Raw genomic sequence first — 25,056 nt, forward strand, 5'->3', positions numbered from 1 at the left:
AAGGTATAAAGAACAGCAACCACGTGAAAAAGATGCACAAAACTGTAACGCAGCGGTATTCCAAATATTTTTTGTTTGTTTTTGTTTAAAATTGAATCAAGGTAACTAAATATATTAAAGAAAATTAAATAACAATAAGAAGTATTTAAAACAAAAACTAGAAACTAGAACTACTACGCTGAACCGAATTAAATGTACTTCTGGTATGCAGTAGCAATCCAAGTGTTAGGCTAAATCAAATGATGAACAAAATTAAATAAACAAATAAAAGTAGTTAAAATAAAACAATGTAAAATAAAAAAGAAAGGACAAGCCCGCTCGATGACCACCACTGCCAAATTCTGCCGAAAGCTGCTTTCTTTTTTACGATTTGATTTGACATTTCATAAACAATAAACAAGTGAAACCATTCAGTTTGAAAAACAATTTCCGTTACGTCAATTTACGTTATTTGAATTACTTGGCAGCACTGTATGCTCAACCAGCGTTGCCAGACTTTTCGTTTATGAGTGACCAGCGTTACCAGACCACGAGTTCATGGGGGCTTCACCGTTTTAGTGAGCCTAGAAGCCCCGAAAGCGGAATTTTTCCCGTATGTCTATGAGATTTCACGCCTTTTCTGGGATTTTAAACAACATAAGCGAAAAAGCCGCAATTTTCTTATTGGATTTTTTAGGGGCAAATTTAAACATTCCGACATTTTTTAGGAACAAAGCGAAATTTGCATCTGGCAACACTGTTGCAGCTCCAAGTCTCTGTATTATACCAATGAAAATCAAGCGAAAAATTGCAAAATACAGCCAAGCGGTGCATTAAAACGCAAAGTAAGCGAATCACATCGGCCCCAAGTCCACGCGTGGCTAAAACGCAGAAACCGCACACGCCGAATTCAGCAAAGTGAAAATACTTCGGCTCTGGCGTATGCGTACGGTCGCGAGTGTGTGCGTGTTTTTCTTTGTATATAGACTTGCCGAGCGAGACGGCCATACGAGGCGGACGGGCGGCAGGTGCGCGAGTGCGAGCGAGAGAAATGCTGTGTCGCTGCAACTCTGTGTTATTTCAGAGTTCCAGGCCAAACATTCTGATGTTCGGCCGAATCGAATTAAATCGACTTTTTGTATGCAGTAGCTCGGCATCCGCCTTAATTAATTAGTATCTACAAACGGGCGCAACAATGGACCAAATCGCCAAACGCGCTGCACTCTAATCGCCGTCTGCGTCTCGCCTTCCATTCGGGGTTTGCGCCCTCCTCCCCACCGCGTCATTTGTTCGCTCACAAAACGGTGAATCGTGAAAGGTAGCAACAACGTTTCCTTGGAAAAAGCTGTAAATAGTAAACAAAATTGTCAAGTAAACCAGCAAAAGCTATCGAAAGGTTCCGAAGCGTCTTGCCCGGGAATCGAGTAGCAAGTCCCAGGACTTGATTGATATTTTATAGACAGAGAATACTATACGCCCGTGTCGTGTTAAAAATCCGTGCCGTGAGTGTATTGTGTGTGTTTGTGTGTCTCAATTGAGTTTTCCGACAAGTCCAGCGTGAAAAGTGTGGCGAATGGCCGTGTAACACCTACAATAATTGCAGCGGGGGAGCTTTCCCCCTGGCCGCGGAGGAGTTTAAACTCCGCCATTACATCAGCTGTTTCACGGGTTTTGTGCGCTATAATTTAGCCTTTTTCCGACCGCTGCTGGCAACACTGAAGAGAGAGTGCGGGTCGCGTGTGAGAGCAGGAGACGCGCGCGGGCGGGCGGATCCGGTGCGAGAGGGCAATAGTAGTAGCACTAGCATAGGGCGAGTGTGGGCGTGCGAGCGAGAGGGAGCCGAAGCCAGAGAAGAGAGTGTCCTGCTGCTCCCTCCTGCGCTCTCCCCCCGCATTCGGAAAATTCAATGACCTCATTTGTCTCATGTACGGAACTTTGCTCTTTTCCCCCCTCCAAAAACCAACGAAAAACACGAAACAGGACCAAGAGTAACAGCAGCGACAAAGGACGAGCAGCAGCAGGAACTCAATTCGAGAGCCATAAACAAAGGACACTGCATTTTCAGCACAGGGCAACACAAGGAAGACAGCTGGCAAGCGAAGAAGCAGCAGCAGTTGCAGGACCAGACGGAGCAGCACCGGGAACAGGAGCAGTAGCTAGAACCACCCGGCAGCCAGCCAGCACAGCCACAAAGAGCGCGACGTAAACCAATGGGCACCAACTCGGGAGCCACCGCTGGCATTAACAACAAGCCGGTTGGCGGTGCGGGAGCCGGCGTCCTCGGCGGCAGCGGCGTTGGTGTCGGTGTTGGCGGTGCCAACACTTCGATCGGCGGCGTGCTATCCAACAGTCTGGGCGGCGGCAGTGGCGGTCTGAGTATCAGCGGCTTGAACGCTGGTGGACAGAACGCCAATGTTGGCGGCCTGGTCGGCGGCATGAGCAACGTGGGCGACGACGGCAGCAACGGGATGGCAGGCGGCGGTCCGAACAACCAGCAGGCCACCACGCCCCAGTACACAATACCGGGCATATTGCACTTTATCCAGCACGAGTGGTCGCGCTTTGAGCTGGAGCGCTCACAATGGGACGTGGACAGGGCCGAATTGCAGGTGAGTCACTACCTATGATAATTTACTTGGAAGATAAGTTTTTATGATATCTAAAGCAGGATCCTTTGGGTTAAATTGAGGGGTTTTTGCTGTTTTAAATCGTTCTTTCGAACGGATTCATCCTTTCCCGCAAAAATTAGGCCTTATTTTGTTACCTCTCAGGTGAACATTCACAAAGGTTTCCTATTTTATTTAAGAAATCTTTATTCTTGCTTTATTTATAAAAGTTGAGTACAGTATGTGATCTATTTACAATATTATAATTTCTTAGCTGGTGCATGACTTTACGAAATGGGGAAACCTGTCCTGTGTTGGCCAAAAATCAATCTAAAAGCTTGCCTAACCATATATTATAATATAAATATAATATATGCGAGTAGGAAATGCTATATCCTTTGCTATATTATGTGCTCCTGCAAACAAAGCTTTCAGTACTAAATGGCATGACAAGTACGCGTCTTTTTTTTATTCTTTTAAGTACACCGAGGGTTAAAGGTCCTTGGTTATCGTCAGCGGGAGCTCACTTTCCATTTCAATGATTTTTTCGAGGCGCTAATGCATGAACATGCAAGGCAAACAGCAATGTGGGGAGTGTGGAATAACGGGGAGGAGAAGGCCAGCCGAAATGGCAAAGAAGGAGGAGGAGAAGGAGCTGAGGTAGCAGGAGGCGATGGCTGTCTGCATGCAAGCGAATCGAGCCGAGCAAACGCCGTAATCGAATTTATGCTCTGTTTGCCGCAGATGGCAAACGATTCCCCAGAAGAAGCCTTTAACCCCCGAAAAAGTGTATTCGTTTGAAGCCTGATTTCAACCTATCCGCGGGGTAGAGACTGAAAGAGGGCCAGTGTCAATGTCAACGTCAACCCACACGCCTTATCGCTTTCACCTGTGGGGGTTGCAGCGGGACTGGTCTTATCGGTGGTATCAATAACGAGCCGCACTCCATCAGCCCCAATCCGTTACGCTCTAAATGCAACGTGACATTCAAATCTCTCGCTCTCTCCCAACGTTGCATCAAGTGGGGGAAATCGCAAACAAAAAAAAAAACAAGTTTACAACGCACATTTGTCGCCACGATTTATGAACCTGTTCGCCAAGTTTGCCTTTTTGGCCCAAACCAAACCAAGTTCGAGTGGGCAGAAGATGCGGCGACACTTTCAACCCACCGCCGCTCTATGGGACGCCATCTTAGTTGGCTTCACTGCTGCTATTCCTGCTCGGCATCATCATCTACCATTAGTGGTTGCGGCTGATTCCCTGCCTTTGCGTCTATTTATACACATCCGCATCTCACAATCTTTGTGTGTCAGTGTCGTTGACTGCCGCAAATGCAACGTCCTTGCCTCTTTTTGATTATGTGTGTTGTGCGTTCTCCTCGCTATTGAATGCATCCACTTCCACTTCCTACTCGGCCGGCTTTTCCTGCTGTCGCGTCTGTCAAGGCAATTAACTTGCACAGTGGTTGGTTCCTTGCTAATAATTCTGTTTGATCAGATCCTATTTGAAATAGGAAATTTCCAATTGAAAGAAAGGAAATGATAAATAAAATAAACCATACAAATATTCAAGATAATTTATTTATTATTCAATATTTAAACCTATAAACTATATTCCAGAGCACGAAAGCACTTATATAACCTCTTAAGTTTCTTTTCCATGAACCACTGTTCCTCACCATTATAAAAAAGTCGATTCAATTAACACTTATAGCCAAGAATAATGCCGCAGCTGCTAATACATTTTCAATCATTTCACCATTTTGTCTCTGTGTGCGAATGCATTTATAGATTAGAAAAACCAGCGCCGCTGCTGGCACTTGTCATAAAAATAATTCTATTTATACAAATATGAATTGCTATTATATGTATGTATTTTGCATTACATTATACAATTAGCTAGCCTTAGAGTCGTCCTCTATTTTGGTTAACCAGCGTTTCAAAACAATGTAAATCAAAATCTTGTGGCTTCTTCTCCACGGGGGCAATTAAGTTACAAATATTACAAATGTGCATTTGTCATGGCATTCGTAATTTCTAATTGTGGAGGCAGGCTACACGGCTAAAACCAAAGTATAGTTGCATGTCGCAGAGCGATTTGTGAGGTGGAGCTCTGGCCGCTTGCTCAGGAGGCGTTGGCGTGTGGCGCGCTGCAGCAGCTTGGGCCCTTAACGGCTCCCGGGTACTTGGAATATCCGCAACATCAGTGCTGGATTTAATTAGCCAGCTTAAGGAGCCAAACGAAATGCCATTGAGCGTTAATTTAAATGCACAACATGTTTCCATTAACAGAAGCAGTAGCAGCACAAAGAGCGGAGCGGATCGGAGCATCGCTCCTGCTCGCACTCTCGCATTTTCTCGGTTACTATTAGCACGGCAAATTGTTATTGTTGTTAGTTGTGGGCTCTACGTTCTGCGCTCGCTTTCTCATTCCGGAGACATGCGTTGTTGGACAAATGTGGCCAAAAAAATAGTGATTGATGTCGGAAAACATATAGTACAAACGTAAATATGTTATATATTGTATACATTTTTACTTAATATGCAAATTCTAAATTTTTAGAAGTGATATTAGTTATTCCCAACACGATCAGTATGCTAATTACGATTCTTAATTTAGACATCATATATAGGCTTAGTTGTAAGTTGTTGTAGTTGTAGTTGACTTTTTTTTTTTTTTAGTGTATAGTAATTTATCATTTTTTGAATGCCTTTTAATATATCAAAACTTATTTTGTTGACCTCGGCCGTGTGTGTTTTGTGTGGGTGCCGCCCACTTCCCCCATTTGAATTTTAGGGGCGTCGTCATAGCAAGGAATGGGGAAGAAGATTCGGGTTGGAAAGGAAAAAAAAAACAAAAGTTTCATTCCCTTACGCAGCCTGATGTTCTGCTCCCCCCGATAACTGTGTCAGGTGTAGGGCCGCCATCGTAGTGTACCCTTTGGCATCCATCCGCCGCTTTGGTTTTGGGGGAACTGCGCAGTCATAACTGCACTGCACAGACTGTTGCTACATGAAATGGGCGGAACGAGAGAAGGAGTGGATTCACTGGGGGATGCGGTTGTTGGGTACATTGCAGTTTTTACGCACTTGCAGCGACGACAGCAGACCGGGCTTAGATCTCTCCCCCCGCTCTTGTTCGATCAACTAATTGGGCCAGTTAAAGTTTGTAGTATTTTTTTTTTATTGTATTTCTCTCTGTATCACAATTAATTGAATTTAATTGTTTTTCGTTGGCCCCAACGCAGCGGAGCGTCAATTATGCCCGCAACCCGCCACAACACACATCACTTGAGGCACAAAAGCAAACGCAATTGGATTGCAACGGTTGTTAAAAAAAAAGGGGGACAAAGCCATTGGGAAAAGCTTTAAATAGCTGTATTAATTATTTTTCCATAACTCTTAGTTTTGTATGCGTTTTCCCCCGTGGATTTATTGCATTAGGTAAATCATTTCACGGTAAACACTCCTGACCAGTAGCTATAACTTTCACTTTGCGATTTGCGTAATATGTAGGGAAATTAACAAAATTAACTCTAGGCAATTAATGCTTATTGTAACAAGATATAAGAAACAGCTCCTACTTCCCTACTTTTCATTTACTTTAATCTCCATTTAAATAAAAAAACTAAACACTTATTTTTGTTTCTTGTAAAGGCTCGCATCGCAATGCTTCTCGGGGAACGCAAGTGCTTGGAAAGCCTCAAATCCGACCTCACGCGTCGCATCAAGATGCTGGAGTATGCCCTGCGTCAGGAGCGTGCCAAGTTCTATCGGCTAAAATACGGCACCGATCCGCCGCAGCTGAACGAGTTCAAGCCGTCGAACGAGGATGCTGGCCTGGCCGGCGAAGTGGCCACTGACTCGGAAGTGCCCTACAGCAGCGTTTCGAACACAACGTGGCGGCAGGGCCGGCAAATGCTGCGCCAATATCTGGCTGAGATCGGCTACACAGACAACATCATCGATGTGCGTTCGAACCGAGTGCGCTCGATCCTTGGTCTGAATAATAATGCGGAACACGACGGCAGCGGCGGCGGCCTGGGCGGTGGACTCGGCGGAGGCACTGGGGGCGAGAACCTCAGTCCGAACATTAATGGAAACGAGAGCAACAAGCGCGCCTCGGAGACGGAAGGTAGGTGTTATTGTGTTACGACCCCCCTGTTGGGAGATTTGAATAATTTGCTCACATTAGGCCGTCATACTCCCGCTAAAAAAGTGCAACAATCGATCGACGAGATCATCGTGGACACTGAGGCGGCCGTAATGGCGAACTTTGAGTTCCTGGGCGCCACCGAGATGTCTGATGACGACGAGATATCCGACGACCTGGAGATGGTGGCCACCGACAATGATGACACAGACGTAAAGCTGGCCAAGCGGGCCAAATCCGGCAAGGATATGCTGACTGAAGGTATGTCGTGATTCCAATGACTCCACACCCTTTTTATCCGCAGACTATACCTACAACCTGCAGCCCTCTATTCCCGCATGGGCCCGCCTCGCCTTAAAGCATTTTTTGGTTTGCCAAATCGTAGCATATCCACGATATCAATTCGGTGTTAGTTCCCAAAACAACTCCCGATTTACCCTCGTAGTAATCCATCCTAGCTTTATGGCTGTCTTACGATTTTTGTTCTGCTTCTGTTTCTTTGGCGACTCTGCCTTCTACGCTCTCTACGTAGATCTTGAGGCCGAGGTGGGAGAGCAGCTCTTGAACGATATGAATCTCATGAACGAAGGTGCTTTTTCAACACACAAACCAATATCTAAAATGCTTTCGCTAGGCTAGATAACCCTCAATGGAGTCCCTAGTTGTAAATTCATGAAGATAAGCGATTGGCATTGAGTGATTAGGATTTGGGGACTCCTTGAGCGGTGGTGCGCATCCAATGTCGTAACTAATAATTTCAGTATTCCCTAATCTTCCCACAGAGGTTGACGGCTCACTGGGACTGGGTGAGCTGGCCCAACTGACGGTGAATAACGAATCTGACGGAGCTTACGACGCCAACTCAAAGGATGGAACTGGCGGCAGTGCCGGCGGTGCTGGTTACCGCAAAACCTGGAACGCCAAGTACACACTGCGCTCGCACTTTGATGGCGTGCGCTCGTTAATTTTCCACCCGGAGGAGCCGGTGCTGATCACCGCCTCCGAGGATCACACGCTGAAGCTATGGAATCTGCAGAAGACGGTGCAGGCCAAGAAGTCGGCCAGCCTGGATGTGGAGCCACTGTACACGTTCCGTGCTCACACAGGTCCAGTCCTGTGCCTGGGCATGTCCTCTAGCGGCGAGACATGCTATTCGGGCGGCCTGGACGGCAACATTGAGTGCTGGCAGCTGCCATCGCCGAACATCGATCCGTATGATTGTTACGACCCCAACGTCCACTCCGGCACCCTGGAGGGGCACACAGACGCCGTCTGGGGGCTGACCACTATGCAGAGTAATATCGTGTCATGCTCGGCGGATGGCACTGTGAAGCTTTGGTCGCCCTACAACAAGGAGCCACTGTTGCGCACTTACACGGCCTCGGAGGCGGAGGGTGTGCCCTCGTCGGTGGACTTTGTACGCAACGAGGTTGACCACATTGTGGTGGCGTACAACAGTGCACACTGCATCGTTTACGACACGGAGACGGGCAAGCAGGTGGTGCGACTGGAAGCGGCACAGGAGATGTCCGGCAATACGGGGAAATTCATAAACAAGGTGGTGTCGCATCCGACACTTCCCATCACGATCACGGCACACGAGGATCGGCATATTCGTTTCTGGGACAACACATCCGGCACGCTTGTCCACTCGATGGTGGCACATTTGGAGCCGGTCACCTCGTTGGCCGTGGATGCGCACGGTCTGTACTTGCTGTCCGGCTCGCATGACTGCTCGATACGGCTGTGGAATCTGGACAATAAGACGTGCGTGCAGGAGATCACCGCGCACCGTAAAAAGTTCGATGAGAGTATATTCGATGTGGCCTTCCACGCCACCAAGCCGTACATCGCCAGTGCCGGGGCCGATGGCCTCGCCAAGGTGTTTGTCTAAAACGGGGAGACCACAAAGCGCGAGACCTGGCCCAGCCGGATCGAAAGAATTCAGAATCCAGAGTGCAGATTGCAGAAGCAAACGCAGATGCCAGCAGCTCACAGCTAAGCGATTACGAGTTCGAGTTAAATAATTATACATACATTATATATATACTATACATTTAAATCTAATTATACTTCAACCGAGAACAACAAATTATGCATACAACAATAAGATGATGATCAGTGAGAGGAAGAAGCGCCATTTGCTGCTATAACGTAACGTAACTAAAACAAAAACCAGAATAAATTCAAAATGAGAAGAGGCATTTCGAGGCGACAAACAGAGTCAAGAAGAGAGTCGTGTGTGTAATCTACAAAACGTAACGTAACACTCTAAAAGCAATGCATAATACACGGCATATAACCACAAAACAATACACACATGAACCTTATGTATTTCAACACCGTGTAGCAGAAAAAGAGTTTGATCTTGCTGCGGATCTCACCCCCGAATGAAAATATTGGGGACTATCTTCTCAAGATTGACCATCTTTTTGGTTCTAGTTTTAGTGGCACTTGCAAAGCGATTGATTGCCCATCATATAAAACACAGCCCGACTTCCTGTACATTTTATATACATATTACACCCACAATATACATACATACATATACATATATACTTATTCTGTGCCCATGGACTGCCGGGCCATGACATATGCATAGGCAAACTCGCTATGTAAGTGCTAGGACACGTTGTTTCCCTCCCTGCAGGCCGGCTCAGGCGAAAGTGTCCTGCAGCCTGGAGCGGATGGATACGTTAAGATGTAGACGATCAAATTCTTTAGGCTAAGCAAGGCATAATGCATATAACCAACCACATAACCCCGACTCCATATTAGCGAAGGAGAGCGCGATGAATTGTAAATTAACATTAATTAGAGGACGAGGACGACTGTTGTCGACGGGCGGCTTATTTATGTCAAGTAGCGACCACAAAACGGAAACTTTACTAATTAGTAAGTGCAGAATGCGCGCTGCTTTAAATCTATTATTTGTATTGTCGTTAAAAGGAGTAATAGTAGGGAAGTACGCAATTCTTGAGGGATGATCGATCGATTGTCCACGACGACCACAAGCAGATGAGATATAAATAATGATGATGATTGCAGGCAAGCTATAAACACTGTATGCTAAGCTATTTATTTAATTTATGCCTAGTATTAAACCGAAGGATAAACAAACAATGTTGGCGCCAATCGCTGATCCAATGGATTTCGTAGTTGAATATAAATTAGATCCGCTTATCGATGGATGCTGCGTACTCGTATTTTTAATCAATGATCACATATATGTAGAAATGTGAATTGAACGTGAAAGCCGAGCAACTCAATATTAGTTTTTAGTATTACCAATTATTATTATTTTACGTGACACACACACTCTACACACACACACCCCAACCCCCAAAAAGTTGATATTTGAAACCGATGAATTCGGAACCCGAATCAAAACTAAAACAAAATCGTAAGCTATAGCGTAGCGAGGTCTGTGTACACACCAATCAAATCCTCTATTATTTTAATTATGTATTTTAATTTACGCCTTAGTTGTTAAAGTCAAATTAACCCGAAGAATCACCTTCGATCGATCGGTTCCCCCAGAGAGATCCAAAACGATAACGACGATTGCGCGTAATGGTAATAAAAGTGAATGTGGTTATCCACACAGTTATGTAGCAGATATATACATTTACATATACATAAATCTATTGATTTATAATTTTAACTGTACATTTTTGATTTTTTATTACCATGTATTTTTATTTGAAATAAAGTTTTACAAAATACGAAGCCGTGTGACTTGCGCTCGCGCCTGCCTTTTCATTTCAATATCCAATCCTCCAGCAGAATCAGATTAATGCGGACGTTGTAGACCAGCTGGCTCTCGTTTGCAACGGTGGCCATATAATTTGATACTTTAACACATAAACACCAACAAAAAACACCATGATTATAATCTTGTTTAGTTTTTTAATAAAAAGGATTTCGCTGCTGGCAGCATTTTAATTTTTTATCTTCCATTTTTCAAAACTCTTAATTTTCGAACCGTTACAAATCCACTGCCGTAAAAAAAAATATATTTAACAAACACCAGCCACACCCAGCATACTTTCGTTCTCAGGAGAATCCTGCAAGAATTCTTCTAAATGTTGCAAACGCACCACAAAAATATTGTAATTCTTCAGCATGAAAGACGCAAGCGAACTACAAAGATGTAACAAACAAAAATTGAGAATGCGATCTATTAATTAAGCAGCAGTGAGGTGAAGAGAAGCCCAGATGAAAACACGATAAGCATTAATTAACTAAGTCGTAATAAAAGTTCATTGTAGATTTGAGCATATATAGGAAAGGTCCCAGGTCCTAAAAAACAAACAAAAAACACCCAGCACATAAGTTTATACATACATACAAAAATAAAATATAAATAAAAAAGCATATTAACTGAAAAATAACGATACTTTTATAATAAATCGAAAAAGGACGTACATAATACACGAGGAAATACCATTCACACATTTCATGTTAAGATATAATAAAGTGAATAAATAAAATAAAATATTTAAACCCAAATGAGCGTAACTTTAAAGGTCTACAGACTTTATTAAATTGTTTAATTTTTTTTACCATTTCTATATGTTATCACTTAATTTGGAATATCACTCATTTATGTTTAAATTTAACGCTTAAATCATGATTCTGACCTAACAATACTTGGTCATATTGACCAAAAGTCTCGCCGAAACGGTGTGACCGCATACATTTATTTAATTTTTCTGCAAAAATCGAACTTTCGATACCCGGATATCGAGTAATCGAGTACTACATTTATTTACATGCAGATTTAGTTTTTATATTTAAGAAATATAATGGAAAGCTCGGCTATTATGGGCGTTGACAAAACGCAGGTAAATGAAATGAAGCCAGGGACGACGAACGTATACAATGCTGTGCTCGATGCAGGTACCACCGCTCAACCAGAAGCGCATCCTGGCATTTGTGAATCATTTCCTGGTCAACACCTGCAACTTCCTCAATGAATTTGCCCTGGGCTGCGAAACCAAGTTCGTGGAAATGGAGAGGCAGCTACAAAAAACGGAGGCATCCCTAATAATCCTCGAGGCGAAGCTCGCCTCCATACCCACCGACCATGTACCGAACGAAGGCGCGAGCGTGCCAGCGCAATCTGAGAAGCCCACCGAAGTCCCAATGCCGGATTCGGAAATCGCACCAGTGTCAGAGGAACCAGTAGATGAAACTCCAGCGGAGCCAGCCGGTGTGCGTGCCTGCGAGGACGTGCGCTACAAGAAGTTCTTCAAGATGCTGCATGTGGGCGTTCCTGCGCCGGCAGTCAAGCAGAAGATGCAATCCGAGGGCCTGGAGCCGCGCATATTAGAGTAAGTGCTTATGGTCGTTGTGTTAATCCAAGCTAACCCGGTTTATTTGCCAGCACACCGGAGATGATCCTGGCAGACGGTGTCCGTGAGTAACCAACTGGGAGGAAGAGCACACACCCACCTTGTGATATAGCAATTGTTGCTACCGTTTTCAAATAAACATTTTTAAAGCTTACGTCTACACTTTAATTTGTTTTATTTCCCACCGTACGACGATGGGTCGAAAACAACTTAAAACACTTCGTTAGGTAAAAAGAGTGGCGGGTGGAAACGGATGATGGAGCCTAGAACTGGATCATCTGTCCCTTGCGCTTCTTGTCACCGCCCAGCTCGAAGTGCTTGCAACGCTTCAGAGGAGTCTGCTTGCGGTACTTGCACTCGGTGCATTCCATACGCAGCACAATTTTCTTGGTGGTCTTGGCCTGAAATTGGTCGAAAAGAAACTCAGATAAGCAATGTGATTCGAACAATAAAATACAAATTGTGAATCTTATGGGTTTGTCTGAAGCTGCAGGTGGGGCGTTATGGCCGAAAATAACCGTAACGCTGCCTTCGCGGCCGCACCGGTGCAACAACAATTTTGATCTGGCACAGTTTTTTCCCACCAAAAAGCCGAATGCTCGTAGGCGCAGCGATTTAGTTCTACGAAGCGCCATTATAATTACGTATTACGATAATGGGATCCTGTATTGCACGCAACACTCACCTTCTTCCTGAAGATGGGCTTAGTCTGACCTCCGAAACCCTGCTGTTTCCTGTCGTAACGCCTCCTGCCCTGAGCACCCTTGCGCTCCTTGGACTTCTTGTACTGCGTCACCTTGTGCAGCTTGTGGACCTTGCATTTCTTGCAGAAAGTGCGACGTTGCTTAGGTACGTTCACCTGCAGAAAAATACACAGATTAGTACAGATACTTTCCGGCTTAACACGAGCACAGTGTTCAGCTTCCAGCGCCATGTTGGCCATGGTGTGCCTGTTGCCGTACTTTTACGACTTTACAAAACACAAAGCGAATGCTTACCATCTTGACAGCTTCACGGGGAACTTCTACCTTCTACCTCGCTGCAAATAAACGGATTTAGAGATATTTTTATTACACATTTCAGCAAAATAAACGCGGAGCACACGCACTCACCGGAAACGAAGAAAAAGAAAGGGAAGGAAAAACTGACAGATAGATATGTCAAAACAACGATGGCAGTATCGATAAAAAGAGACATATCGATGGTGAAGCTATCTGAAATATAACTGTTATAAACTGGCATAATAAATGTTAATAGAAACCAGATTCGTTCTCAAAAACGAAAATTGATTTAAATCTTATTGTTTTGCGATGTAAAAGAGTCATTTATAATTTAGATGGCCCTATTGGTGACCAGTGTTGACTAACGCTCGATACTATCGGATAAACTCATTTTTGACTTGCAAAAACCGCTCCGGTTCCGGTTCTGGATCGCTCCCACTGGTTCATAAATACAACAACACAGCTGGAAAAACATCGGCATACTCTCGATGTTTTTCGAAACTTTTTATTATTATTATTTAAATCACGGCAAATAGAAAACGTTTATTGGCCCGGGCCCGGCGCCTAGTCGTGTGCAATGGAAGACGCCCAGCGGGCGCTGGCTGGAGCGAGATTAACGGCCAAAATGGTCCAGTGAAGACGTGAGAAAAATTTGCATAAAAGTGAGCCAGTAATTAAAATGCGAAAAATGTACGCGTTGCTGGCCTTGACATTCTGGACGCTCGTGCTGGCGCTACCGCTGCCTACCGAGCAGGTGCACACTCCACAGCCGCCGCCGGTGCCCTGCGATCGCAGTCGCAAGGTCTTCACGGAGCCCTACGGCGAGATTTCGGACGGACCCTCCGGCCACAACTATACGCAGGACTCGCACTGCGAGTGGCTGATCAAGGCGAAAAACGATAGCCAGTTCATCACGCTGACGTTCCATAGCATGGGTACAGAGTGCTCCTACGACTACATTTACGTCTACGATGGAGACTCCTTCAACTCGACGCTCCTGGGCAGCTTCAGCGGGCGAACGCAGCCGCAGCGGCTGGTGGCCCGCAGTGGAAGTGTAAGTTGGCTTGTTTCCTTATGCCTGCCTGATTTGTATTAATTGTCCTTATCCAACAGATGCTCATCCTCATGTACAGCGATACGAACTACGTTTTAGATGGCTTTCGCGCCTCCTACTACATATCAAACTGCTTGAACAACTGCCACAATCATGGCAAATGTGTGGGCCACCAGTGCGTCTGTCACGGCGAGTGGGTGGGCCCCGACTGCGAGGACGAGGCCTGCCCCCAGCGCTGTGGCGAGGGCCAGGGACGTGGGCGTTGCCAGAAGAGCATCTGCCACTGTTCGCGGGGATATAGCGGTCGGCTATGCGATCTAAGCGACCATCCGGCGGGCAGCAGTTGGCGCTGGCTGGCCACCGATGCTGAGGGCATGACTCCACGCGCCGCTCACACAGCCGTCTACATGGAGGACGAGGACGCTCTTTACGTGTTCGGCGGCTACGATTTGAATAACGTGATCAGCACACTTCAGGTAGACTTTTTCGACAATTTTAAGACTTATAAAGTCTTAAATCTAACTGGAATTCTCCTCTTTAGATTTATCGCTTCAGCACCAGCCAGTGGGAGGATGAGTGGGGCATTGCCCTGCAGAGTCGCCGCCACTTCTATCATCCGCAAAAGATCGACCATACGCTTCTCAAGGCAGTGCTCCAACACAAAAACGAGGACGAGGCAAAGCTGTGGGGTCTGAACAGCGACGTTAGCTTCTTTCGGAATATTCTGTACACGCTGGCGGAGTCCAATCTGCATCAGCGCCGGACACGCTCATCCCTGCCGCTGACCATTGTGAATGCCAATTCGACGGATGAAGAACTGAACGAGTATCTCGAGGACATACTGGAGGAGGTGACGGATCACAAGCCCCATGGACGCTATGGACATGCTGCCGATCGGGTGCCGGGCGGATTTGTCATTTTCGGTGGCAAGCATGCCAACGGTAGCTTTTACAGTGATCTCTGGCAGTACAACAACACAGAGAGTGGCGGAAAGTGGAAGCAGATGGCCATCAGGTCGGAAGTGAAGCATCCGGCAGTGGCCAGGCACACGTTGAACGCCGCTGGAGATTACCTCTACACATTCGGCGGAAGTCTGGAGTCGGGTGAGTTTTCCTCCAGCGTTTACCGCATCCGTCTGCCCCTGGCCGAGGACTCGCAGTGGGAGCTAGTGCAGCCGCGGGGTGGGAAAACCCTAGATGTGCGCCTGGCCGCCCACTCCACGGTCTACTACAAGGCCACCAATTCGCTGATTGTGTTTGGCGGGATTATGACCAGCTTGGCGCGCTTCTCCAAGCTCTCGGATCGGATATTCGCCTTTCAGTTGGACCAGCAACACTGGACGGAGATCCTGTACCCGCGGACGGCCCTGCGCGACACCAATATACCCAGGGAGCGGGCCTTTCACACGGCCACCATTTCGGGCAACTACATGATCGTCTTTGGGGGCTACACGCATCGGCACAACAAGGATGAGATTTGCTATGATAACCAGATGTACTGGTACCACCTCAGTTGCCATATCTGGATCAATCAGGTTGTTGCCGCCGAGGATAGCCTCTACCCGAAGCCCCAGGGAGTGTTTGCTCAGGCAGCTGCTCTTCGCAGGAACCACACTCTCCTCATTGTGGGCGGATACCATGGGAATGTGAATGCGGATCTTTTTGCCTACGAATTGCCCCAGGTGCTGCGCGTGGAGAATACGCTGTACAATCCGGAAATCTCCTGCAGACTTCACTCCTCACACACCGCCTGCCTCTCGAATCCCGAGTGTGGCTGGTGCTCGGCGGACAGTAGCTGCTATGGTCGCACCATTGGAGCCAATTGTACCACAAATCTGCAGACAACACGGTGCCCGGGAATCTGTCCTTCGCTTGGGGATTGCCACTCCTGCCTGGTGCACGGCTCGCAATGGGGGGCAAAGACCAGGAACAAGGCCGCCTTCTCGGTGGCCAGTAAGCTGGGCTTGAACGAGTGCACGTGGTGTGTGCAGAATGCCAGATGCCACCACCGGGACGACAACTATGGGATATGCGGAGACAGTGCTGGCTGGTGGGGTGACCAGGGCACCGAGATTCGTCGACCCTCCCTTTGCACCAGCAACGATCGCCGCCCGGGACTCACCTACGTCAAGTACCATTATCCGATCAACTACACCATGCCGGACTATGTGGGCATAGTGAATGCCACCATGGTGGACTTTGCCTCGCCACCGTTTACCACCTACTTTGAGCACAAGCTCGAGGGCGAGATGTTGGCCAGGCTTTTGGGCTTCGTCAGGCCGCAGCATCAGTGGAACAACTCGGCCATCCAGGTCTGTACCAGCTACTCGTCGGCAGTGCTACGCGCTGGCCTGGGTCTCAACCTGGATGAGCTGATCAATGTCACCACGCAGAGCTCGAACCAGAGCTACTGCAGCAACGTCCAGCTGCCCACAACAGAGCAGCCCTTCTTAATCGACTTTCAAGCTCGCCGACGCATCGGGGGCAATGGGATCTACAATGCTTACCAAAAAACCAAGATGGAACTCCAGCATCTGCACAACGGCCAGCTGAACGCCTTTACGTTCGAGTACTTGGAGCCATACTACTCCGGGGACTGCACCCAGTATGGCAACTGCTTGCATTGCCTCACGGATGCCTCCTGCGCCTGGTGTCCTCTCACCAGCCGGTGTCACCTGCGGTCCGTGAACGAGACCGAGGTGTGCCGGGAAACATCTGAACTCGGCAACTTCCACTGGTCCTACCTGATAAGCCAGCCAAGTCAATGCTCCAACTGCACCAACTACGTGAGCTGCGAGGCCTGCGCCAATAGTGGCGAGTGCGAGTGGTGGACAGAGGATGCCCGATGCGGCAGGATCGGCAAGACCAACAATAGCGTGCGGGCTGTGGAACAATGTCCCAGATCTTGCCGAGAGCGGCAGGGATGCCACGAGTGTTTGGGCGAGCGGGGACGATGCGTGTGGTGCGAGGCCAGCTCACAGTGCTTCAGCTTCTCGGTGTATACCAGTGAGTATCAGTTTGGAATGTGTCGCGAGTGGATGGATCAGGTGGTCAGTAGGCAGACGCAGGAGCATGTGGGAGATCAGAAACAGCTCCAGCAACCTCTCCAACTACAGCAGCAGCAGTGCAAGTCCTGCGAGCAGCATCGGAACTGTTCCTCCTGCCTGCGCACCCTGAGCTGTGGCTGGTGCTTTGACCGCGACAATCCCATTGAGGGCATCTGCATGCAGGGTGACTTTAGCTACAGCGCTGGAAATTGCTCCCTCGCTTTGAATAGTTCCTCCCACCATGATGCAGAGTGGGCGTACGCCCAGTGTCCAGATGTCGACGAGTGCGGGCTGGGCCTGCACGATTGCCACAAGGAGGCCAAGTGCACCAACACCCAGGGCAGCTACAACTGTCACTGTCGTCGGGGCTACACCGGCGACGGCAAGTTCAGCTGCGTTCGGACCTGCTACGAGATGTGTCAGAACGGAAACTGCTCGGGACCGCCGGATTATACTTGCAATTGTGCGCTGGGCTGGACCGGAGCGGATTGTGGCCTCAGTTGTGGCTGCAACAATCACTCGACTTGCCTGGAGCGGTTGGGAAAGTGTGACCAGTGCCAATCGTGGACGGAGGGCGAAAAGTGCGAGAGATGCCGCCAGGGTAGCTACGGGAATGCCACTGCTCCGCATGGCTGTCATCCGTGCGAGTGCAATGGACATGGCAACCAGGATCTGGGCATCTGCAATGTGAACAATGGCGAGTGCTACTGTAAGGATAATACACAGGGTCTCAAGTGCGATCTGTGTGCCGCCGGCTACTACGGGGATCCCCGAGACGGAGGGCAATGCTATTACCAATGCGAATCAAGGGGCATTCTGACCAATATCGGGAAGAGTGCCATTGGCTCTTACCAATCGTATCGCTCGCCCTGGGGCGCCAGTCTGGAGGTGAAGGAGTGCCTGTGGATATTGCAGCCGAAAACCCTGCAGGCGGAAAAGTCGCTTCTCCAGCTGGAGTTCCAGTGGCAGAGCCTGGCCATGGACTGTGACGAGAATGCCGTGTATATATACGACAGTCTGCCGAATCTGACGGGTGCCACGCAGCAGAATCAACTCCTGGCGGTGGTCTGCGCTCCCTATAGCTCGGCCAGAATTATTGAGGCCCGCTCCAGCCACGTCACCGTTCACTACAAGCAGGGCAGCGAGCGGCGACACTTCGGCTTCAATGCTCTCTACTCCGTGAAGAACTGTGTGGCCGGGAGCTGTCTGCCGCCGCACATCTGCGACGATCAGCTAAGGTGCGTCTGTCCGGCTGGCTATGTGGGCGCCCGCTGCGAGATCGAAATCTGCCCGAGCAACTGCAATGCCAAGCGAATGCAGGGATACTGCGACACGGAATACGGACGCTGCATCTGCAGCAATGCCAATTATGCTGGCGCGGATTGTGGCACCTTGGTTCAGCGCAGCCACCTGGTGCTGACGGAACTCTTCAACACGCAGCTGCTGAGCGAGAGTCTGGATCATCTGAAGAAGACCATACCGCGCTTTGGACACTCAGTTAGTGCAGATCGCCGGGGTTCGCTGTGGATGTTCGGTGGCTATTCGCCCAATCATGGACCGCTCAACGATTTCCGGCAATTCGACACGAAGAACGGCACCTGGCTGCAGGTCACTGTGGAATCTTCCACTCCGGAGGATCGTATGCCACTGGGACGCTACTTTCATGCCTCTGAGATTTATGTGAAAAAGCAAATCATCTACATCTTTGGGGGAATCAGTGCCAATTCGCAGCTTCTCAATGACTTTTGGATGTTCTCGATACAGAATCAGCGTTGGAGTCAGATCCAGGTAGAGGTGGAGCCAAGTGGTGGGGAAAACCAAGCGGAAGTGCCGCCTCCTCTGGCCGGGCATACCCTCACCCACCTGCGGTACCAGGAGCACGAGTCACTGTTCCTGCTTGGGGGTTTAACTTTGAACAAGTCGCGACAGTTAGAGCTGTGGGAATTCAACCTGGACACGGGGCGGTGGCAACAGCTGGCGGCTGTGGGTGCCCGAATGCCAGTGCTCTATGGCCACAGTACTGTCTACCATCCGGAGACGAACAGTGTCTATCTATTTGGCGGCTATTCTACGGAACCGCAAAGCAATCTTTACGCCTTGGATCTGCAGAAGCTGAGCTGGACGGAGCTGCCTAGCTTCAAGGAGCTGAACTCGCCTGCCTCGCTGCTGCCTCGAGCTCGCTACTTCCACTCGGCCGTTAGCACGGAGCACTACATGATCCTCTATGGCGGCAGGACACAACCCTATAATGGATCTGACCTCCTCATAGCCTATGTCTATGCCTGCAATCAGTGGGTGCGTTTAACGGACGATGTGGAGCTCATTGGTCGCCTGCCCGCCTCGAGCTATGCCGAGGACATGGCCATCGATCCGGATACGGGTGTGATCTTTGTCATCGGCGGTTGGGATGGCAGCTCTACGCACAGTCATGTGACCAGGATAGCCCTGCCCGACGACATATGCCAGCTGTGGAGCAGCAGCAAGTACCAGTGCCGGCACTACATGGGCTGCAGCTACTGTACCATCCAGAACACGTACAGCTACAGCAGCCACTGCTTCAGTCATGGACGCACCCCGTGTGCCAATCACAACGGCACACTGGTGGTCAACAATGGAGCCGCCTGCACGGATGAATGGATGGCCAGCAGGAACTGCTCGAGCTTTGCCACCTGTGGGGCCTGTTTGGCTGCCTGGCCGACGCACCAGGAGGTGGCGCCCGTCTGCCAATGGTGCGACGAGTGCGGCATCCGGGGAAGATGCGTTCCCTCTGGAGTGGACTGTGGCTGGCGGAGTGCCTGGTGCACGAAGGAGCTTAGCGTGGGCGTTCTGGGCCTCTGCCCCCTGCCGCAGTGTCACCAACTGAGCTGTGAGAGCTGTATGCTCCAGCCTCAATGCAACTGGGCCAGGAACGAACTGGGCACTGTAGAGTGCATAGCCCGGGAGCTGGTGGAGAAGAATCAGTACAAGCTGGTGGAGAGCTGCCCCCCGCCCTGTCACAGCCACACGAATTGCAGCAGCTGTCTAAGTCAGACGCCCACGCAGGATCGCCAGGATTGCAAGTGGTCCACCATGCTGAACTCGTGTCTGACGCCCAGTTCCCAGCCCCTGTTCTGCGCCGGCGGCGTCTGTGGCCTGGTTCTGGAAGCCAGCGAGCTGGAACGCTGTCCGGAACCGTGTCACGTTTACACCCGATGCTCCAGCTGTCTGGAGCATGCCCATTGTGGCTGGTGCGCCCGCGAGGGACACAATGGGGACGGCATTTGCACAGAGGGTGCTTTGGAGCACAAGCAGGAGCATCCCTCGGGTTCCACCTGCGATATCATATACTCCAGCTGGCGCAATGATTCCCAGCTGACCCATGCCGATGTCGTGTCCTGGCACTATGTGTCCTGTCCGCTGGAGAACGAGTGCATCAACGGGCATCACAACTGCGATGCTGTGTCGGAGCAGTGCATCGACCTGGACACAGCGGTGGGCTACGAGTGCGTTTGCGCCGACGGCTATCGCTCGGAGCGTGGCACCTGCCTGCCGGTGTGTACTCAGGGATGCGTCCGTGGCAATTGCGTGAGTCCGGACCAGTGCCAGTGTGACTTTGGCTACGTGGGCGCCAACTGCAGCATCCAGTGTTTGTGCAACGGACACTCCAACTGCGAGTCAAGCAGCCGCCTGGACATATGTCTCGAGTGTCACAACAACACGATGGGCGAACAATGTGAGAAGTGTCAGCCGCTCTTCGTGGGCAATCCCCGCGAAGGTCATTCCTGCCAGCCATGCCTGGATTATTGCCACGGCCACAGCGATGTTTGTGTGGCCTACGATGCCGATCCGGCGGTGTTTAATATGACACGCTCAGAGCTTGAGAGGATTCTACCGGAGGGTCCTGCGCATAATGCCACGTGCCTGAGGTGCGGCAATCACACGGACGGAGACCGCTGTGACAGCTGCCTGAGGGGCTATTTCCGCGGCAGCGACGATCTGCAGAAGGAGTGCCGGCCCTGCCAGTGTCATGGCCATGGAAACGTCTGCGATCCCGTCACCGGGGAGAAGTGTAATTGCGCCAACAACACGGAAAGCGATGCCACCTGCACGGCCGGTGGCGGGAAGAACTCGGCGCAGCTCTGTTGGATGGTTCAGTGCTCCAAGTGCCGCGACTCCTATGCCGGCAATCCCACGGATGGTCATCAGTGCTACAAGCAAATCACCGTCGAATCGCGGATGTGCTTCGATGCCAAGCCCATAGGTGAGTGTTGCATGTCTCTAGTTTCCTAGATACCAACCTGCCCAATTGGGGTTATGAATTCCCAACTGGGAAGTTGGTCATTTGCACTTTAAACAAGAGAAAATGAAGGAAAGCTGAATGAAAACGTTTTGTTAACCCAGAAAAAACTCGCATAGAATTATATTTAATGACGATATCTGAAAATTGAAAACTTAGAAAAGATTTCCGAATTCAAATTAATGTTTTTTGTACTTATTAATGGATTTTTTATACCCTTGCAGGATATTATAATTTCAGTCAGAAGTTTGCAACGCAGTGAAGGAGACGTTTCCGACCCTATAAACTATATATATATTCTTGATCAGCATCAGGAATCTTTCTAGACATGTCCGGAAGAAATCGATTTTTTGGCCATTTTTGGGGTTACCATTTTACCATTTTATAAGGGGTTACATCATTAAAATTTTTGATTTTGATCAAAAAAATTGAATTTTCAAAATTTTTAATTGAAGTATGCAGATTTATTAACTGTAGAAAATCTAGCACAGAACAGTTTTCCGATTTAAAATTAATGCTCTTTTGGCCGAGTTATGATATTTTTAATTTAAAAAAATTAAGAAGTTTTTTAATATAAAAAATCCGATTTTATAATACAAAATAATATTTTTCTAAGTCAAGGAATCATTTCCGACCCCATAAACCATATATATTCTTGATCAGCATTAACATGCGAATCTTTCTAGACATGTCCGGAAGAAATCAATTTTTTGGCCATTTTTGCGAAATTTGATAAGGGGTTACATCATTAAAATTAGCAAAAATGGCCAAAAATTTTGATTTCCTAAAATTTTAAATTTGGTATGCAGTTTTTTAAAATTAATAAAAACTAACATAAAACTGCTTTCCGAATCGAAATTAATGCATTTTTGGCTTAGTTATGATATATTTTAATTGATACCTGCAAGGGTATACAAACTTTGGCTGGCCAAAGTTAGCTTTCTTTCTTGTTAAACTTTAACTTGGCTATCAGAAGATAGTTTCATTTCTCGTTTATAAAATACTTTCCTCTAAAAATTTATTAATTAATTACCCGTCTTTTTATACCACAGAGGAATGTAAATCGAAGCCAGCTGCCCTGAAGCCTGGCCAGACCGTGTTCTTTGTGATCCAACCGCGCTTTATGAACGTGGATATCCGCATCATAATAGACGTGACGCAGGGCGAGTTGGATGTTTTTATGTCGCCGCAGGATGACTCCTTTATAGTGGAAACGAATGAGACGACGGGCTACCACGAGATCTTCCTGGACAATCGCTACAATTGGGGTCCGAAGATCAAGCGAGAGAATCCGCTAAATGTGGCCTTGCCGCGCCACGACAATGCCACGATCCAGAAGCTGTTTGCTCCAGAACGTCGCATTGGTGGCGGCCTTGGAGGAGGCGGAGGTGAAAGAATCGGAGCCAATACGTACTACGTGCCGCAGTTGCAGGACTGCAAGAGTCATGGGGGTCATAACTTTATAGTGAAGGATCAGTATGCCAAGGATCTGAGTACGCATGTGACCCTCAACCACTGCAACACCCTGCTGCGCCTGTTCGGGCTAAAGAATCGCCTGGTGCTCACCCTGCCGCAGCATGCCCATAATCTGAGCGCCACACGCTTCTTTATCGCGTTGCGGGCTAGCTCGGGCCCAGAGCCCAGCTATGGGTCGGTGGTGTTCCGTCAGGATCAGCTGCACATCGATTTGTTTGTGTTCTTCTCGGTGTTCTTCTCCTGCTTTTTCCTCTTCCTTGCCGTCTGTGTGATCGTGTGGAAGGTGAAGCAGGCGGCGGACCTGAGAAGAGCTCGGCGGCAGCATGTCGTGGAGATGCTGCATTTGGCCAAGCGCCCGTTCGCCCAGATCTTTCTGGCATCGGGCAGCCTGGATGCAGACAGTCCACATCCGACCTCTTCCTCCTCCTCCTCCTCCACATCTTCGGCCCGAGCTATGCGACAGCGTGCCCGCCAGGCACTCCTTCTGCAGGAGCAAGGAGCCGGTGACTCCCATCCCATTATGATGCATCATCATCACTCGAATCGCCGCCAGAGCTCGCACATCATGCTGGTGGCCATCGAACCGACCTGCGACAACTTGGCGGCTGTTGGCACTGTTTTCATCAGCCTGCCAGGACGCTCGCGAGCTCCCTTGAGCATTGCTTTGGGATCTACACTAATTTCTTACTCCCGACAATATCCCCTTAATGCCCGGCACTTTATGCGCGCCCAGAGGGCCCAAAATGTGGCCAACAACCCGGCATAAATTTTGAATCTCTACGCAAACGCACGAACAAAATATGAATTTGTGTTTAGCCAATGACTAGGAAACCGAGCCTAGTGAGCAAGCATCTTTCAGTGCATGCATTTATGTATCGCGCACATAAAGACATTAGCCTAGATATCGAATATATATATATATATATATATGTATAGTGTAGGTAATTGTTGTATATAAACGTTTAGATAACACAAGTGTACATAACCATGTATGCCGGCATAGAGTTTACACCTATCACAAGTGGATAAACATACAGGAAAAGGATAAATATTAGAATTAAGACGGAATATTGGGTCTCGAATGAGAAAGGAAAAGCATTCACATAACTCACATATAAAACGAACAACTTTTCGGACTGATTTTTATGAAATTTCATCTCTGGCTAATGAAATATATGTGTAAATGAATATTGATTTGATCTAAGTAAGACAAGAAATAACCTAGTGAAAGGAGAAGCTCAAGATATATAGCAAACATGAATTTAAACGCGCAGTGAAATATTTTTAAGAAGGTCAATTTGAAAGCGAGTACAGCCATAAACGAACAAATAACAAAGAAATCAAGAAATACGTATTATTATAAACTATATACTAAATGTGTCATAGCAGGTTATGGTTATGTGTCCCTCTGTCGCTCGACTAGGTTTCCTTTAAGATAAATACGATATTTGCGATGTGTACGATATGTACGATATACGATATTTGATTTAAATTCTCGCGTACCTTATGTATATTCTTGTATTGTATAAAGTATTATTGATATTCCTTCCCTGTTGGTGGTTAGCATTTGCTCAATTAGTTGGTTGTCAACAGCTGCGCACTTTTACGCACACCCAAGTACCTACACACACACACACACAATATTTTAAGAACGAACAAACTATCTGTATCTGTACGTACTATCTATCCAGTTTTTCACACACACTTGTTATGTTTACACACAAAAGCAGTTGGAGGATGCTTTAAAACACGAAACTAACGAACAAAATCCTACATACTACATACTCTTTCCTATAACAACACTCAACAAACACTTACTAATCTCAGTAACCAAAAGGTTGTAACAAAATCTCACTATGTCGCTTTAGTTTAGAACTCTAACCTCCCTCCTTTTACATGTGGTACTACTTACTCTCTTTGTGTATATTTTGAGTTAACGAGATTAGCTAAATTTTTAGAACTGATGTACATTTAGAAATTATACAAAATTCGTCCCATTTTGCAATATATATTTATGATTATTATTATTTTTTTATTATTATTATATGTACTTTTGTTTGCAATAAAGATGAAATAATGATAATTAAACAAACACGATTTTTCACTAAA

At 47.8% G+C, this 25,056-nt stretch overlaps 4 protein-coding genes across 9 annotated transcripts; 3 read left to right on the plus strand and 1 right to left on the minus strand.

The window, feature by feature from the left end:
* Positions 1-685: 685 nt before the first annotated feature.
* Cka (Connector of kinase to AP-1) lies at positions 686-10,472 on the plus strand. 6 transcript variants are annotated; one of them, XM_017170292.2, is made up of 5 exons: positions 686-824; positions 1,960-2,588; positions 6,242-6,719; positions 6,780-6,998; positions 7,499-10,472. In XM_017170292.2, exons 2-5 carry the CDS (start codon positions 2,190-2,192, stop codon positions 8,629-8,631), a joined length of 2,229 nt encoding a protein of 742 aa, XP_017025781.1. In that variant the 5' UTR covers positions 686-824; positions 1,960-2,189; the 3' UTR covers positions 8,632-10,472. The 6 variants fall into 6 exon arrangements, with proteins under 6 accessions (XP_017025781.1, XP_017025782.1, XP_017025783.1 ...); XM_017170293.3 differs by lacking the exon at positions 686-824 and adding an exon at positions 1,135-1,297; XM_017170294.3 differs by lacking the exon at positions 686-824 and adding an exon at positions 1,321-1,481.
* An 879-nt stretch (positions 10,473-11,351) lies between these two features.
* CCDC53 (Coiled-coil domain containing 53) lies at positions 11,352-12,248 on the plus strand. The gene is made up of 3 exons (XM_017170298.3): positions 11,352-11,584; positions 11,640-12,073; positions 12,127-12,248. The coding sequence occupies exons 1-3, from the start codon at positions 11,546-11,548 to the stop codon at positions 12,164-12,166; spliced, it is 513 nt and encodes a 170-aa protein (XP_017025787.1). The 5' UTR covers positions 11,352-11,545; the 3' UTR covers positions 12,167-12,248.
* A 4-nt stretch (positions 12,249-12,252) lies between these two features.
* RpL36A (ribosomal protein L36A) lies at positions 12,253-13,139 on the minus strand. The gene is made up of 3 exons (XM_017170299.3): positions 13,093-13,139; positions 12,780-12,953; positions 12,253-12,495 (listed from the first exon to the last, which is right to left on the minus strand). Exons 1-3 carry the CDS (start codon positions 13,093-13,095, stop codon positions 12,358-12,360), a joined length of 315 nt encoding a protein of 104 aa, XP_017025788.1. The 5' UTR covers positions 13,096-13,139; the 3' UTR covers positions 12,253-12,357.
* A 423-nt stretch (positions 13,140-13,562) lies between these two features.
* Megf8 (multiple EGF like domains 8) lies at positions 13,563-25,033 on the plus strand. Its single transcript, XM_017170262.3, has 4 exons — positions 13,563-14,149; positions 14,209-14,625; positions 14,691-21,435; positions 22,524-25,033. The coding sequence occupies exons 1-4, from the start codon at positions 13,775-13,777 to the stop codon at positions 23,711-23,713; spliced, it is 8,727 nt and encodes a 2,908-aa protein (XP_017025751.1). The 5' UTR covers positions 13,563-13,774; the 3' UTR covers positions 23,714-25,033.
* Positions 25,034-25,056: the final 23 nt, after the last annotated feature.

Source organism: Drosophila kikkawai, chromosome 2L (genome assembly GCF_030179895.1).
Source record: "Drosophila kikkawai strain 14028-0561.14 chromosome 2L, DkikHiC1v2, whole genome shotgun sequence".
Taxonomy (NCBI): domain Eukaryota; kingdom Metazoa; phylum Arthropoda; class Insecta; order Diptera; family Drosophilidae; genus Drosophila; species Drosophila kikkawai.